The sequence below is a fragment of the Anser cygnoides genome, chromosome 9 (genome assembly GCF_040182565.1).
Source record: "Anser cygnoides isolate HZ-2024a breed goose chromosome 9, Taihu_goose_T2T_genome, whole genome shotgun sequence".
NCBI lineage: Eukaryota > Metazoa > Chordata > Aves > Anseriformes > Anatidae > Anser > Anser cygnoides.
This window is the reverse complement of record NC_089881.1, coordinates 10,234,837-10,249,848: the sequence shown is the minus strand read 5'-3', so window position 1 is coordinate 10,249,848 and position 15,012 is coordinate 10,234,837. Positions and strand designations below refer to the sequence as shown.

Below are 15,012 nucleotides of genomic sequence, written 5' to 3'. Positions count from 1 at the left end.
TTGTTACACAGGAGGCTTGAGAGCACTGCGTGCTGTGGAGCTGAAGAGAGAAGGGGGGGTGTGAAGGGGAGGTGTCAGTCCCTGCAGGACTGCCATGCCTTGTGCTCTGCTAACAAGTGTTTTGTAGGGATTCGATGTGTGGTGTTTGCTTGATAGCTGAACTTCCTTTGCAGTACACGTTGAAGTAGTCTGCTTCTAACAGTCCTCCTGCAGCAAACTAGGAGTAATACTGCCCATGTGCAACAAACCACACACAGTTACCATACTTTCAAGATATAACAGTGTTTGGTAGGATCCAAAGGCAGACACACTGGCAGTATAATCTTTGTTTTTTACAAAATGCTGTGAAACAGAGACCTGTAAAGTGGCTAGACAGACAGTGTAGGTAGAGTTTTCTTTTAGCAATGGAAAATTACTTTGTGTGGGGTCAGCATAAACAACTGCATGTAGTTATCCCTGTGACCTGTAGCTTCATTTTCTCTGTTTTCTTTGTTTTCTTTGTTTCCAGCTTTATCAAGCAGGATTATTGAGCGAATATTCAGCGGCGCTGTGGTGAGGTGAGGAATAGTGTACTGGCTGGGAATGGAAGTGAAGAGAATCTCTGTCAGGCCAATTAGAAATGCAGGATACTCTCAGATCCCACTGATCAGTATGGTTTCCAACATGGTGCTCTGGTTGGAGCTGCCTGAAAATGGAGTGGGACTTCTGGGTATCTTTAGAAATCCCACAGGATGATCACTTACACACCTCATTGTAGAACAAACTGTCTGTAGCCGGTGGGAACATGCAGGCACTTTGTGTTTGTGCCCCACACAGCACAGGGATAGCTGGAGACCACTGGTACAAAGCCTCCAAAAAATTGAACAGCCCAGCACTTGCTGTGGGAGGGTATTTGGCAAGCGAGGTAGCAAACGCTGTGCCTGAAGGGAAGGGCAGAAGGACTGGTGCTGTAGAGTGCAGAGAATACAGGCTGAATGGGCAATGATGTCCCATTTTTTCTCACAAATGATTTGGGGCTTTTTAAAAAATGTGTTGATAGCATTCTGAGTATTTAGGAGCCTGGTTGCTTTTTTTTGTTTGTTTTTCATGTGTTTTCCAGAGGAAATGAAATTCAGAAGGAAGGCCGCATGAGTTATGCTGATTTTGTGTGGCTGCTCATTTCGGAGGAAGACAAAAGGAGTGCTACAAGGTTTGACTGATTCCTGTGCCCTAATAAAAGTATTGAGGAGTGCAGATAAGTGTACAGAAACTTCTGTGACCTACTGCTTTCCACAACAGACAGCAGCTTGGGTTTCCATGATTATTAGGAAGAAAAAAACTTACTGTCAACATTTGGTGAAATCATTTGCCTTTTTTGAGGAGAGATTGCTTAAAGCAGAGTTTTGTTTTAATGTTAAATGTCTTGGGTAGTCATCAGTGACTTTGGTTACCCTGTGCCCACAAGGTTAGTAGTGGTTTATCACTGAGGAAGTGCTTGGAGAGCAGTAGCAATCTGCAAGAACTGAATTTGTTTGGTCTCCATCACACTGCCCTACAGGTCCTGATCTCACTGACTGCAGGCAGGATGACTCCTCACAAGGGCAGTCCCTGGCCCTTTATGCAGAAGCAGCCAAAGATACCATCTGTCAGCACAGAGCTCCTGCTTCCCTGGGCAGAGTTCAGCTCAAATGGCTGCAGCTTTGTGACCAGGCGAGCTGATAGCTCAGCCAAGCTGCGAGGGCTGGCACGTGCTGCAGTGGGGGGGTCCGTGGTAGCAATAGCAGGGGCTGCAGCTCCTGGCCTACCCTTGGCTACAGGGTAACCCCTGCGAGGTCTGCCATGAATAGAAATGTTCCCTTCATGCGTGTAGCAAGTGCCTTGGAAGTTGTGGGGAAACCTCATGGTGTCACTTTGTAAAACCTGCCCACGTGTCTCGTTTGTACTGCCAGTGGGAGACCATTGTGCAGAGCTGAACTAGATCTGCACACAATTATTAGGACAAGGAATTTTATGAGTAAAGACGAGAAGAACTTAACTTCTGCGGCTGCCGTAAAGAACTGCCATTTCTATTAAGGAGCTGAGGAAATCAGTGCGTACCATGTCCGCCTCATTACTCACCAGGGTCACTCAGGGACAGCCAGAGTCCTGGTTTCAGGTTCGGTTGTATTCAGACAACTTTTGCTGCTGAATTGGACAGGGACACCATGACCTGTGTGAGCCAGTTGAGCTGCAGCACACTGGGCACTTGCTACAGCCGCCTGGTGACAGAGGTCATGAGCGTGGCTGCGCTCACAAGTCACCTAAAAGGAGACTAACAGGAGGTGCTCTTGAGCATTGGCCTGTGCCCTCATCCTTCCTAAAGGGTATTTGCATTCCTGGTTTTATGCCAGCCTTTGGGCAGGAGAATTAGAGAATGGGGGTGGGGGTTAGTCACTGTGCTTTCTCTAATCCTGTTTCTTCTTTCCCAGCATTGAGTACTGGTTTCGGTGCATGGACCTGGATGGAGACGGGGTGCTCTCCATGTATGAACTGGAATACTTCTATGAGGAGCAGTGTGAACGGATGGAAGTGATGGGCATAGAACCACTGCCATTTCAGGACTTGCTGTGTCAGATGCTTGATCTTGTTAAACCAGAGAGGGAGGGTAAGTCCTGCTTAATGGGAGTTTCCGTGCTCTTTGATCTATGGTGGATTGAGAAAGTAACGTTACTGTGAAACCCATCTGTAGGTACAGTCTTGTGTTAGAATCACAGGGTTGAAAGTACTGTACAGAGTAAAATCTATGGCTGTTGTGCCTTAATGTTATACATAAACAGGTTTGAAATACTTCCAAGAGACCTTATGAATGAACTTTCTGGAACTGTAGCAACACGTCTTGCATATTCCAGCTGTGGAAATACTGACAGCCTAGATTGTGAAACTACCACCCTCCCTCACATTCTTTCACATTTTACGTGACTGTGAAAGACCTCCGTATGTGTGGGAAATTTAGGACTAATACACACCCATGTATTAAATAATGTTAAAGTTCTTGACTGAGTTGGAAGTTTTGCAATATGATAGCATTGTGGTGTTACAAAGCTGCTACAAGACTGACCAGAGGGGGGGGTCTGGTCTCTTACTAAGGAAAAACTTAGTAGCACAATATCATGTTATTTTTTCCGCAGGAAGAGTAACCCTGCGAGACTTGAAGAGGTGCAGAATGGCTCATGTATTTTTCAACACCTTCTTCAATTTAGAGAAATATCTGGACAACGAACAGAGGGATCCCTTTGCAGTGCAAAAGGTATAAATCACTTTTATTTCTAAATACAGGCCTTCTCAAACCCATCTTTGGAATGAAAATGGGTATAGGGAAAATCCAACTGAATATAAGAAACCCTTTTTCACAGTTAGGGCAGTCGTACACTGGAAGAGGTTGCCCAGAGAGGCTGTGCATGTTCTGTCCTTGGAGAATTTCAAGATGTGACCAGACAAAGCCTTGACCCTTCCCCATTGGACCTCATAGCAAACCCTGATTTGACCAGAAGCTGGGAATAGAGATGTCCTGGGTATCTTCCAACCCAAATTATTCCGCTATTCTATGATTTGATTGCCTTAACTGATCCTATTACACCAGCACTGATGGTGTAGCACTGTGATTCTAGAGAGAATGACCTAAGTCTGCTGAGTTGCACTCATTCATCAGGCTGAAAGACTAGCACTAGAAAGGAACTTGTTTCAATCGTTTTAGAACAGAGCTGTGAGACTGAAAACTTCAGATCCCAATTATCTTTTCCTGTCTCCTACAGAACTGCACTCATAAATAAATAGGCTACATGGGAAGATTTATTAAGTAGTCTGGTTGGATTCTAATCCTTAAAACGGCATTAGCAATTTTTCAGTAGCCTAAACAGAACCAGAGACCTCCTTTACAACACAGGTGCCAAGGCAGATGAGATGCCAACTGGTATCTAACCACAGGTGGTAGACTAGATGGAAGGCTTGGATATTGCACATTGTGCCTGGCTGCAGTCACCATCCTCTCTCCCTAGCCAGCAAACATGTAAGAGGTTGTCACTTTTGTATTTTCCAGTTGTTAGTCAGACTAATTGTAGTTCTGAGACCTGAGCTTTGTCAGTTATTGGTGTGAAGTCCCCCATCTCTGGTTCCCTTCACCTATCCACCGAAACCAGATGAGTACAGCTTAAAAGTTTATCTTCCAGAAAGCCCTTAACTGGTCAAAGTACAGTAAAGTGGTGGGGATGCCAAAATCAACTCTGGATCCTTCCCAGATGTTCCCACATTACCTGTAAGAAGAACTTTGTGGTTCCACAATTCTAGGCTTAAATGTATCCCAAACCAGAGCCACTTTTTTTTTTTTTTTTTAAACTGGATCATCATAAGAGCAGGCAGGTGGGAGCAGGGCGTATTACTTATCCCCCCCCCCCCATCTTACAGTAGATAGCAGAGGGCCAACTATTTACAGGGGTGTTATTTTGTAACCATCTCTCAAATTTCCCCAAGCTTAGCAAACTGTCAAGAGTTCCACAAATGATCAGTTATGATTAACAATTAATTAAAGATCTTAAAGTATTAAGTCCCTTAACCAATTACGAAGTGCGCAGATGCATGGCTTTCTGAGCTAGAGCAAAGAAAACACGCAGTTATTAACATTCAGCATTTCTGAAATGGAGAAGGCTCTGTTCCTTGGCAGCTCGGGTCACAGACTGATCTTTGTAGACTATGTGAAGTATTTTTTCATAGTCATTTATGTGCAGATATTAATACACTTTAATTATGAATCTTTTATTATTAACAAAATTAACAAAAAATTAACATTTTTGACTGTTTCTATACGGTTGCTTCCCAGAATTGGTGCTTCACACATGATCTTATTGTAAACATAGTTGTAGAGAGGTATAGACATAGCGTGCTTGACCATCTGCTCTCTTTAGGATATCGAAAATGACGGCCCTGAACCCTCTGACTGGGACAGGTATGCTGCTGAAGAGTATGAGATTCTTGTGGCTGAGGAGTCTGGGAACGACCAGTTACAAGAAGGGTAAGCATGGGCGTCGCACTGCACCGGGGACGCGCTGCCTGGCTCCAGCTGAGGTCTGGACTCTCAGCATGGGAGCATGGTGAAGCCTGAAGTGGTTGCTCCAAAAGGCACTATCGGTATATTTGACACAAGGGGCTTGGGACATCCTGAGTTCTTTGTGGCAGCCGTTTGAATTAGCTACACACGCTACAGATATGAAGATAGCTGAGAAAAAGGACAAAGCCTTTTTCTTCTGGCAACCATACAAAAAAGAGCTCAAATGACTTTTGGTAGTCCTGGGCATGTATTAATCATGCACACTATCATGGATCAGAAGCTGTAGCTCTTAGACTTATGATAGTAGTGGAAACTTTGTTTTAGTCAAATAACTTTACTTTCTGCTAGACTTTATACACCTGTTAGTCTGTGCTCTTTATAAGCTCTTTCAACATTTTAATTCATTTACTGATTTTGTTTTGATTTTTTTTATTTAAAACTGTTGGTTTCTGCAATATTTACACTTATGTTTGTAAACTTCTGTAAAATTGTGGACAGACCCTCCAGCTATCCTTAGAATCAATCAATTTAGGCAGAGCAGTAGCTCAAGGAATGCTGTGTGCAAGGGCATCCCACAGAGTTTCCTAATGCAGGTTTGCTGTAATTATCCTTTAGACTTGTGGCTGTGGAAGTAGCTTCTTAAGAGTATTTCTCTGGAATCTCTTTATGGTTACTATAACACACATCCAAGGAAGCAGCTTGTGCTTTCACCCCATGTTAATCTTGCGTGATTCAGAATTTCATCCATTTGAACAGTATTCATAGAGCCATTTAAATAAGAGTGCTGAGACAATTGCATAATTTTGAAAACTTCCCACACTGGAAACGTCTTGGATAACAGTAGCATCTAGTAATTAGCCACAGAAATTTGCAAAGCTGTTGAGAGCTGTGTTTCCCTTTCTCCCTGTGATGTGCATCCAAACAACAATGAGCTGCTTTGAGCTGCCTTGCCTTTTTGCGGCCTTCACAATGAAAGATGAGGTAACGTAGGTTGGAAGATAAAATTGTTGTACTCCCTGCAGCCACTCTGCAACAGCTGTGTGCTTAGCACAGAAGAGAAATAGGAGTCTGCCATAAAAGCTTTGCAGGACCACAAATCACCAAACTCACCAAAAACTGAATTGGCAGGTGATGTCACATTTTTGAAGTCTGTCTGAAACAGCTCCGTCGCAACCTTGCTGCTTGCTTTTAAGAGCCCCTGAAAAGCTCTGTAGTCATGGCAGCAGGATTAGATCTCATTTGTGGAACATAGCAACAGAGCACGCAGGAAAAAAGGAAGAGAAAATGAAAATCAGAGAGCTGGATGCCCAAACAAGTTTGCTAGAAAGAGGCATTGAGTTTTTGCACAATCATCATTTCTGCTGTCCTTTGAGGATGACAGAAACAGAGTGGGGACAAAACCAAGAGGATTTATGAGCTCTTAGAGGGAGCAGAAGATTTTTTGGCTATGTTAGCTGACAGAATCTGAAATCCATTATTTGTCTTACTAATACACATGAAAATAACCATCATTCAGCAGTCACAAATGAATTATTGGGGCATTCTGCACCACATTTGAGACTTAACCCTGTCCATAGCTTCACTGGATGGAAGGTTCCTAAAACTAATCAGTGTCTGGGTGCCTGCAGACTTGCCTGTGAGAGGAGCACTGCTTGTGGAAGAGGAATCTCACCAAGACATAGTGGATACTCAGCACGACTTCACGGATGCTGTGACTCTGTTGAGAGCTGGTCAGATGCTGTCCATGTAGTGTTGTAAGGCAGGAGGATCTTGTGGTGTTTATTTCTGATCCTGAGTGGCAGATTCAGAAATTTCTAAGCACTGCTATGGTAAATTTAATACCCATATTGGAAAACACAAGCACAATACAATCACCAAAAAGAAGACGTCTTTTTGCTCAAAACTACCACTTGGAGCGTGCTTTTTTACTGGAAGCTTAAGGTGATCTGAACACTTCTCAGCCATGTTTCCTGGTTTACATATCTGTGTACAGGTTTTGATGAAGAGAGCCTGCTTCCTGGCGAATGCATGTGCATGTTATTGTTTGAAGGCAGAAACACTAGTTTCTGCGACCACAGAGGCTCCTAATGCAGAAATGCTTTCTCGCAGCCCAGGCCAGGGCCTGCCTGGCAGCAGTGGACACTCACCGGATGCCACTTACACAGAACCCTCCCCACGGCAGGACATACAGCCTGGCAGGCAGAAGTGGCTCCTGAGGACTCGTGCCTGCACATGGGTCAGCAGAGGGAAGAACAACATTAGAAGTGGCAGACAGTTCTTTCTTGGCGCTGCCCACACAGGGGTATCGGAGTTTATCGCTGTCTATCGCTGCGCTCGCCCTTGGAAGACACACTGCGCCATTTCCTGCCTAACAAGCATTGCGTCTGGAACTGAAGGAAGACTTTGAATTTCTTGGGAGTTCAGAGGATAACTGTGATGTGCTGAGGCAGGGGAAAAAACATCTTAAACATCATTTCTCACCAACAGGAAGGGGATGAAAGCCCCAAAGCACTATCCTCTGCTGCAGAGCATAGGACCTGACTAGCCCAAATATGCAACCAGCTGGAGATGAGAACTTGCAGGCAAACCTCCCTAAGCCATAAACACTAAGACCTGGATATTAAACTTCAAACCAAGTGAGAGGAACACGACAGTGTGGCCACCGTTGTTTTTTCTGTGAATGGCAAAGTATCTCCTAAGCCAAAAGATGCTTTGGAAACCAGGTGTTTGTGAGCAAGTCTGAGCAAGCCAAATCTCCTTTAGGACCTGAATCTGTGACTGAGCAACTCTATTCCTACACTGAACTATTAAGGCTACTGCAAGATACTGACAACTGTCACTAAACCTGTATTCAAATTTTAAGATGCTAAACACCAGTGAAAAGTTGTTTCAGAACTTAAGAATGAGGATGGATGGGAGCACAATGTCAGCTGTCAGAATACTGATTACTGCCACGCTGTTTTCAGTGCCTTATAAACAGCCTCCTTGAGGTTAACATCCTGCATGTTATTGTATTTTAGCCAAATGGTTTAGCGGCCACAGAAATAAATTACCTGAAAAATGCTCTCACCAAAATACAGCTTTTAAAGACCCACCTTTTATCTTTGCAGATCATTTGAAGAAGACTATGAGACAGATGAAGTCTTATCTCCCTCTGAAACTGGAGACAAGTCAAACTAGTTATCTCAGATCTCTCAGCATAGAGAAATGGAGAACGTGTAATCAATATCTGTCAAACTGGATAGCAGTCAGTCCCAAGACGCTTAGGGACACTTAGGGATTTTTCTTAAGTCCATCATTGGCGCAATGTGCTTTATTTTGTACACTGTAATTTGAGAACCCTTTTTCTCTTCTTGTATAACTGAAATAACAATTTCTATAAAAAGGCTTTCTACAATGTGTTATTGTGCACACTCATTAAAAATGGTGATTGCACCTTGTTTCCTTTATATCTTTCCATATAAACATCCCCAGATGTGCAATAAATGCCAGCATCTAATGATAAACTAAGAACTGCATGCAACATCTACAGTGGCCATCTCTCAGTCAGTTCGGTCCTGTCTCTTTATGACCCTTTGAATTTATACCAGTGACATGAATTGCCGAATTAACTTAAACGTACATCTAGAAATTTTCTGAAATACAAATCACAATGAAGTTCTTATTTTTGCAAGTGTCCTGGAAACCAAGGCACCATGCCTGCACAGGGAGAGAGTGGGGTCCCTTTTTGCTATTTAAAGCTTTTATAGATGATAGCGAACAAATTTTACTCATCAATCTGTGGACAGTTAAAGTACCGCATGATATAATGTTTCTCTGAGAATTTAGGATACATATTCTCCTGTGCATGAGAGTATCTTCCCTATGAATCAGGCTAGTGTTTTGTCTCCATAAAATTATTTTGTAGCATATTTACAACAGACATACAGCTGGTGTGCTGAAACTGCTGTGTTTTGTGTGCATCAATTCTGTTTCCTTCTTCTGCTCTTCCCATCCCTTGTAGTCTTGCTAATCTGTAGCCTTCTGCAAGAGACTAAGCTGAGATCATGAAGAAAAACCATCAACCCTAACATAGTGTGGTAAATTTCTGTTAACAGAGGCATTCTTTAACTGGTAAAAGAAATAATCCCTAAATATTGCTGACTTTTTTTTTTCCACCCATGAAATAGACCTAGTCTTGGAGAGGAAATGGTGTAACCGATGAATTCTTGCTGCAAGTGCAAAACTAAACTGACTCCCTGTGGAATTCCAGCTGGTGTCTCCAGTAACAGCACATGATCCGCTGCTGGAGCTGTCCCTCCTTTCCGACTAGTAGCTATTTGTGATTCAGCACAGAGGTGATTGTAACAGTCTTCACTGTAACTGTATCAGCCCTCACTTCTGGCTGCCATAGATGATAAAGGAATAGATTTGGGACTTACCTTCGGTTTGGCAGAGGTTTCACCTGCCATACTTGATTTCAACTATCGTAACTGCGCCCAAGTATGTAATGCTTGGTTGGTATGTATACACCGTATTTCCTGTTGCCTCACCGCACGAATATCAAATCGTGACTCTTCGGGACATCCCTGTATGAATTGCTGCCAGAATACCAGAGAGACAACTGCCAGTATCAGATCTCCAAGCAGGCAGCTCCATGTCTGCGCTAAAGGCAGAACCCATTCAGTTAATAGGCAACTTGTACATACATGCAGACACTATTAGCCCAGCACAGTTTGTACATAAAAATGCTAGCACAATGGTACATTAATCCCTAGATGATACCTCTTAAGTGTTATTGTTAATAACCAAGTAAGTAATTGGCTGATCACTACAATGCAGCTTCAACTTTTCCAGGAGCCTTTGAAGTGTCATGCCTGCCTCCCGATGCCTAGGTGGGACATACTGCTGCCTTGTTGAGGTTAGTAACTCGCTCATCAAGATCGAAATCTGAAAGAGGAAGTTTTTAGCTATACTGGGCTTGCAGACCTGTTCTCTTTTCCACGAACAAAGCTGCTATTTTGTCTAGATGCATATATGGTAAAATCCAGGATCCTGGGATGCATATATTTTTTTCATATATTTGGGAAACTCTGGATGCTCAGGTTCTTGGCAAAGGCACTTTGAGGTATCTTGCATTCTACAGTAGAAGATTTAAGGGGGGATGAGGGAAGAGACACCACTCTGACCAAGCCCCTTAATGGATAAGCCCCTTAAACGCCTCTTTGAATGCAACAAGCACACAAGAGCAGCTCTGCTCAACATCAGGATGTTTGAGTTACATCTCCATCATCGCTATAACCCAGAGAGGAAAAGCTTTACTGGGAAAGACTCCACAAAGACACAAATGCAGAAAAAACTAGGAATGACTGCAGAAATGTACATAGGATGAAAGTTGCACAACTGCCAAGTGTAACCAGCTCTGTCCACTTTTCACCTGAAAGAACCAAGGCAAAGCATTGCAACTCTTTTCTTCAGTATCTGGGTTTAGTGGCCCGTAACTCATAGTTTGATGAAATTTTCAGTCTTTCCAAAGACAAAGATTACTCAACGGAACAAGAACATAACCCATTCTGGGCTGAAATTGAACCTTCGTGTTACTTCAACTGCTTCTCTGACAAAGTAGAGTGATTCAAACCCAATTCATGCTTTTCTAGCAGGGCAACACAACAAAGCTAATTGAAGGAATAATAATAATAGTAATAAATTAAAAACAAACAACCTTACAGCAAATGTTTTGCCTCACATACAAGGACAAGTTACAGAAACCACCACTACTATGATATCAAAGCAAAATATGCAGTAATTTGTAGTATTTCCTTCTGGAGTAGAAATCCAGTCTCTCTCTTGTATCTGAGCAAATACACGTACAAATAATCGTAACTCAGCAACCACAGATCAATTGATAAATGACATATATTCTACATCCGACTTGCAACTTCGCCTTGCTCATAGCTTCTCCAGATGGAAGGTTTCTAAAGCTGCAGTATATAAGCATAGTAAATTTGGGAACTCCTGTCATACTTTCAGAGGTTCTCTTTCTGGGATAGTCAAAACATAAAAAGACCAGGATGTTTGCCAATACAGACACCAATCTATTCAGCTGCAACACACACGTTTCAGAGGCTACAAAGCTCTAAAATAAAGCAACCTAAGAATTATAGCACAGAAAACTTGTAGGAACCCACTTATTTTGACTTCACCTCCTGTCTGCAACTGTCAGTGCCACTTTAGATGTTGCATACTTTTAAAGACAGATCTTGCATTTTTCGTTGGAAGTCTATCTCAGAAGTCTATTATGAGCTGGATTCCTTTTCCTTATAAATAGTCAGAAAAATGAGTAAAATTCAGTTTTGCATGATAAAAGAATACATCTTTATTTGTTAGCTCTAGTCTGATTTTATCTAGCAAAAATACACCGTGTCCTTACAGAAAACCTCACTTATTATTTTTATATTCACAAATACTCTCCCCGCAGTACTAAGACAGGAGATGTGGTTTGATAAAACCACATGCAATTACTGCTCAAATGGTACTAGCTTGACTTTTTTTTTTTTCCTTTCCTAAAATCTCAGTAGTAATTCCTTCACTACAGTTTTTGTCCGCAAAGCCCAGGCACTGGCATAGTTCCCCTTCTGCTGGTCTGCCACCAAGCGGCAGTGTTGCAAAACAGACACGGACAGCAAAAAGCAATTCCAGTCAGTCTCAGGTTTACAGAAAACATGGCAGAAAACCTTCCTGCTTTCGTGAGCTAAGAATTTAAGAAAGCTGACTTGAGATACTCCAACCAAGGTACTGTGTTTAGTTACTGAAATACGCCTGGAAGACCAAAAGAAAAAAGAGGTCACTGAAGTGTCATTTTAACGGTGTGTACTTCTGGAGTATGGCGCTTCTAAATCACAGTAACCTAGGTCTATGCAATTAAAAATGAACCTCAGTGAAGAGCATGAGCTGCTGTAATAAAAACATGTAAACGATGCTTACCCTTTTAATCTTGTGATGGTATATGGGTGATGGTTTTAGAAACTGAATATTTAAATAATAAAGGTTCTCATACTTTGTAAAAGTAGTTTGGAGACATTTTGTGCTGGCATGGTTTTATCTTTGTATTTTTACTTTGTAATTTCTTTTTCTTTTTGGCAAATAAAGGACTTCTGAATTGAAGAAGTAAAACCTGTCTCATGGTAGTGGCATAGACTAGTTTTTTTTCACTTAATCTCCAGCTGCTGTCCCAAAATTGTCTTCCCTATTGCTACTGAGCTCACACCATCCAGTTACCTGTCAGCAAGCCTACCAAAACCAAAAGGCTAGGCTTTCTTCTATAAAATACTGTGGAAAAGAAACCATCCTAGCACTTACCTTCCTCACATCCTCCTCAACGTAGAGCACCATCCCTGTGCTGACTTACCGAAATTCCGAAGTCCCTCATTTTAATCTCTCCTTAAAACAGACATCTCCTGGATCTTTGGCAAGTGGCATGGAAAGAAGGAAAAACAAAAAAACTTTGATTTCTGTATATGCAAATGCTCAAGCAGAATTGCTGCCTTATCTTATGACTTCATCCATGAGCGTGAGACTGACAGCTCAGCGTTCTTCCCATGGATATCTGTGTATTGCACACTTTTCAGTAGGGACCTCTGGTTTCCTTGAAAATACCAAATGCACTTCAATTCTAAAAATGGAATAGTTAAGACCGGACAAAGAAGATGAGCTTGCAACATTATCAGTACTATAAGAAGTATTACAGCTTTTAGAGTGAATTTCATCAGCTGTGCCGCATACATCTGAAGATATTCTGACATATACAAAGCTGCTCTTTTTTGTTGTTTCACTCCTCAGGAAAGTTTCTGTTAACAATTCAAGTTTTTACTGCAAATATAATTTGTATAAAAAAATAATACATAAAAAATGACTGGGGTGTGTGCTTATATCCAGTAAAGAGATGCTTTTAGTCTGGATCACACCAGAATTCTTTGCAAGATTCATGTGCCACATCTGTATGATCTTTTTCTTCAAAGTCCATCAGTTTCACCGAACAACAAGCTTCTTGCTGTGCTAGAAGTACTTGCCTTTGAAAGCAGGGTTTTCAGGTTTTATTTCAGACTGCTGGTACATTGCAACTCTACAAGGTTCTTTTCTGACAATTCAAAATTTGATGGTACTTGTGGGGGGGGGGGGGGTCACCCTCGTCTTATGTACACAGAAACTCCACAATGACACAAATTGAAGCAGCTGCAGAAGACAGCATCTGTTACCTGCCTCCTCCGTTTGTGGTAGTGTTTTCAAATTCGTGTGCGTGCACAAGAACTTCTGCAGGGAGTTCAACAGTAACAGAAGAGCCTGCAGTGACCCCACTGTTCCCAGGTACCGTATGTTGGGGGTGGACAGGTGAGAGAACATCACCTGCACGAATGAACTGCTATGAGAGCAGCCAAGCCAACACAAACGAAGTGTTTGTTTCCAGTTTCACTTCCCCTCCCCTCCTCCCTCCAGCGTTTAATTCCAACCCAGTGATTTCAGTGATACATGATACATGGAAAGAGCCTTTCCATTAAAAATGAAAGTTTAAATGGACACTCTTTCTTGAGAGAGTGTCCTCCATATGTTCGGATTGAGATGACCAGAAGCACTAGGCTAGTTTTGTACTGATACACATCAAAAATGATCAAAAGTCTGCCCCTTCCAGAGGAAGCTCTGTTCTTCCCATCTCTTCAAGACATTTCCAGGCAGGAAGACTGCCATAGCAAGACATTTGCTGCTTTTTCCTTCCAATCCAGCTCTACAAACAACAGAATTTTATTAAAGTTTGGAAGTTATCACTTCCTGAGGCGGACTGGGAAGAAGGCTGAAGTATCACACCCTTCCTATATGAAAAGAAACCCCCAAGCAGCCTCCTCTGTGCCAGCACTGAGAAAAGTTCCCCTCATCAACAGCACCACAGCAGGAACGCCAGGTCGGCAGCAACAGGGGAAATCCCGCCAGCCCAGGCCAGACAGGCTAAGCTAGAGCTAAAATTATCATTGCAACTGCTCTCTGTCAGTGATTCCCCAGTGCTTCTCCACATATGGCCAACAGGGAGCGAGGCCTTGCCGTGGGTTATGCTGGATGGAGTTTTCACTTAACTCCTTTTGACGACAAGCAACGGTGGGAAGGTCCCCAAACACCACGCTGTAAGGTCCCTGTAAAATGGAAACTAAAGCTTTTCAAACTAGAACCACTGCAATTCTTTTCAGAAACATTATGATCCTTTCCATCACTCAGCTTATTCAACAACTACTAGCCAGGAGGTTTAAAAGAAAAAGCAAACCAAACAAGCCCTAATTTAAACAATTACAGAATTAGTCATCAACAGACTAAGTAGTATTTAGACAATAAGTTCAACATATGCCACACTGATGCCCTTAGCAGTTGCAAAATAGAATTAGAAAACTAACATTTATTAAATCAATTAGAATTTTAATATACATTTCAAGAACGTGGCAGCATAAAAGGAAATGTTTTTAGAAACAACCTGAATCTACCATTTGCACTTTTACAGTAACGATCAGGGCTCTCCTGTCAACGGTTCCAAACACACTCGACCTAAACCACCAGATTTTGGTACCATATTCAATGCAGCAGTGAGAAATTGAAGATTCCAAGTCCTCCCACATTTGTGGAGCAAAGGTACTACGTATATAATGTAATACAAGTCCTAGTAAATGTACCATCAACGATCCCAGCAAAACTTAACAGCTCTGCAAAAGCATTTAGAAACAACCCGTGCTGCACATCTCACTCCCCTTAAACCAGACTCTGGTTTGGCTACTTTTCTTACACGTAGCGGACTAATAAACAGATTTACATCAGTAGGTCACGATCAAACCACCATGTCAGAAAATGGTAGGATCCTCTTGGGTCAACACAAAAATCACATACAAGTTTAACTAAATACATTTTAATAGGACATCATTAAATCTCATGAGGGCTAAAAA

General features: G+C 42.2%; 1 protein-coding gene across 1 annotated transcript in view; it reads left to right on the top strand.

Annotated features, from left to right (window-relative positions):
- The window catches only part of PPP2R3A (protein phosphatase 2 regulatory subunit B''alpha), a 52,383-nt gene extending 40,168 nt beyond the window's left edge, over positions 1 to 12,215 (top strand). Inside the window, 7 exon segments of the mRNA XM_067002105.1 lie at positions 509 to 557; positions 1,100 to 1,189; positions 2,448 to 2,623; positions 3,147 to 3,265; positions 4,917 to 5,023; positions 8,170 to 8,228; positions 8,231 to 12,215. Of these exon segments, the coding sequence (XP_066858206.1) occupies positions 509 to 557; positions 1,100 to 1,189; positions 2,448 to 2,623; positions 3,147 to 3,265; positions 4,917 to 5,023; positions 8,170 to 8,228; positions 8,231 to 8,262 (632 nt within the window). The 3' untranslated portion in view covers positions 8,263 to 12,215.
- Positions 12,216 to 15,012: the final 2,797 nt, after the last annotated feature.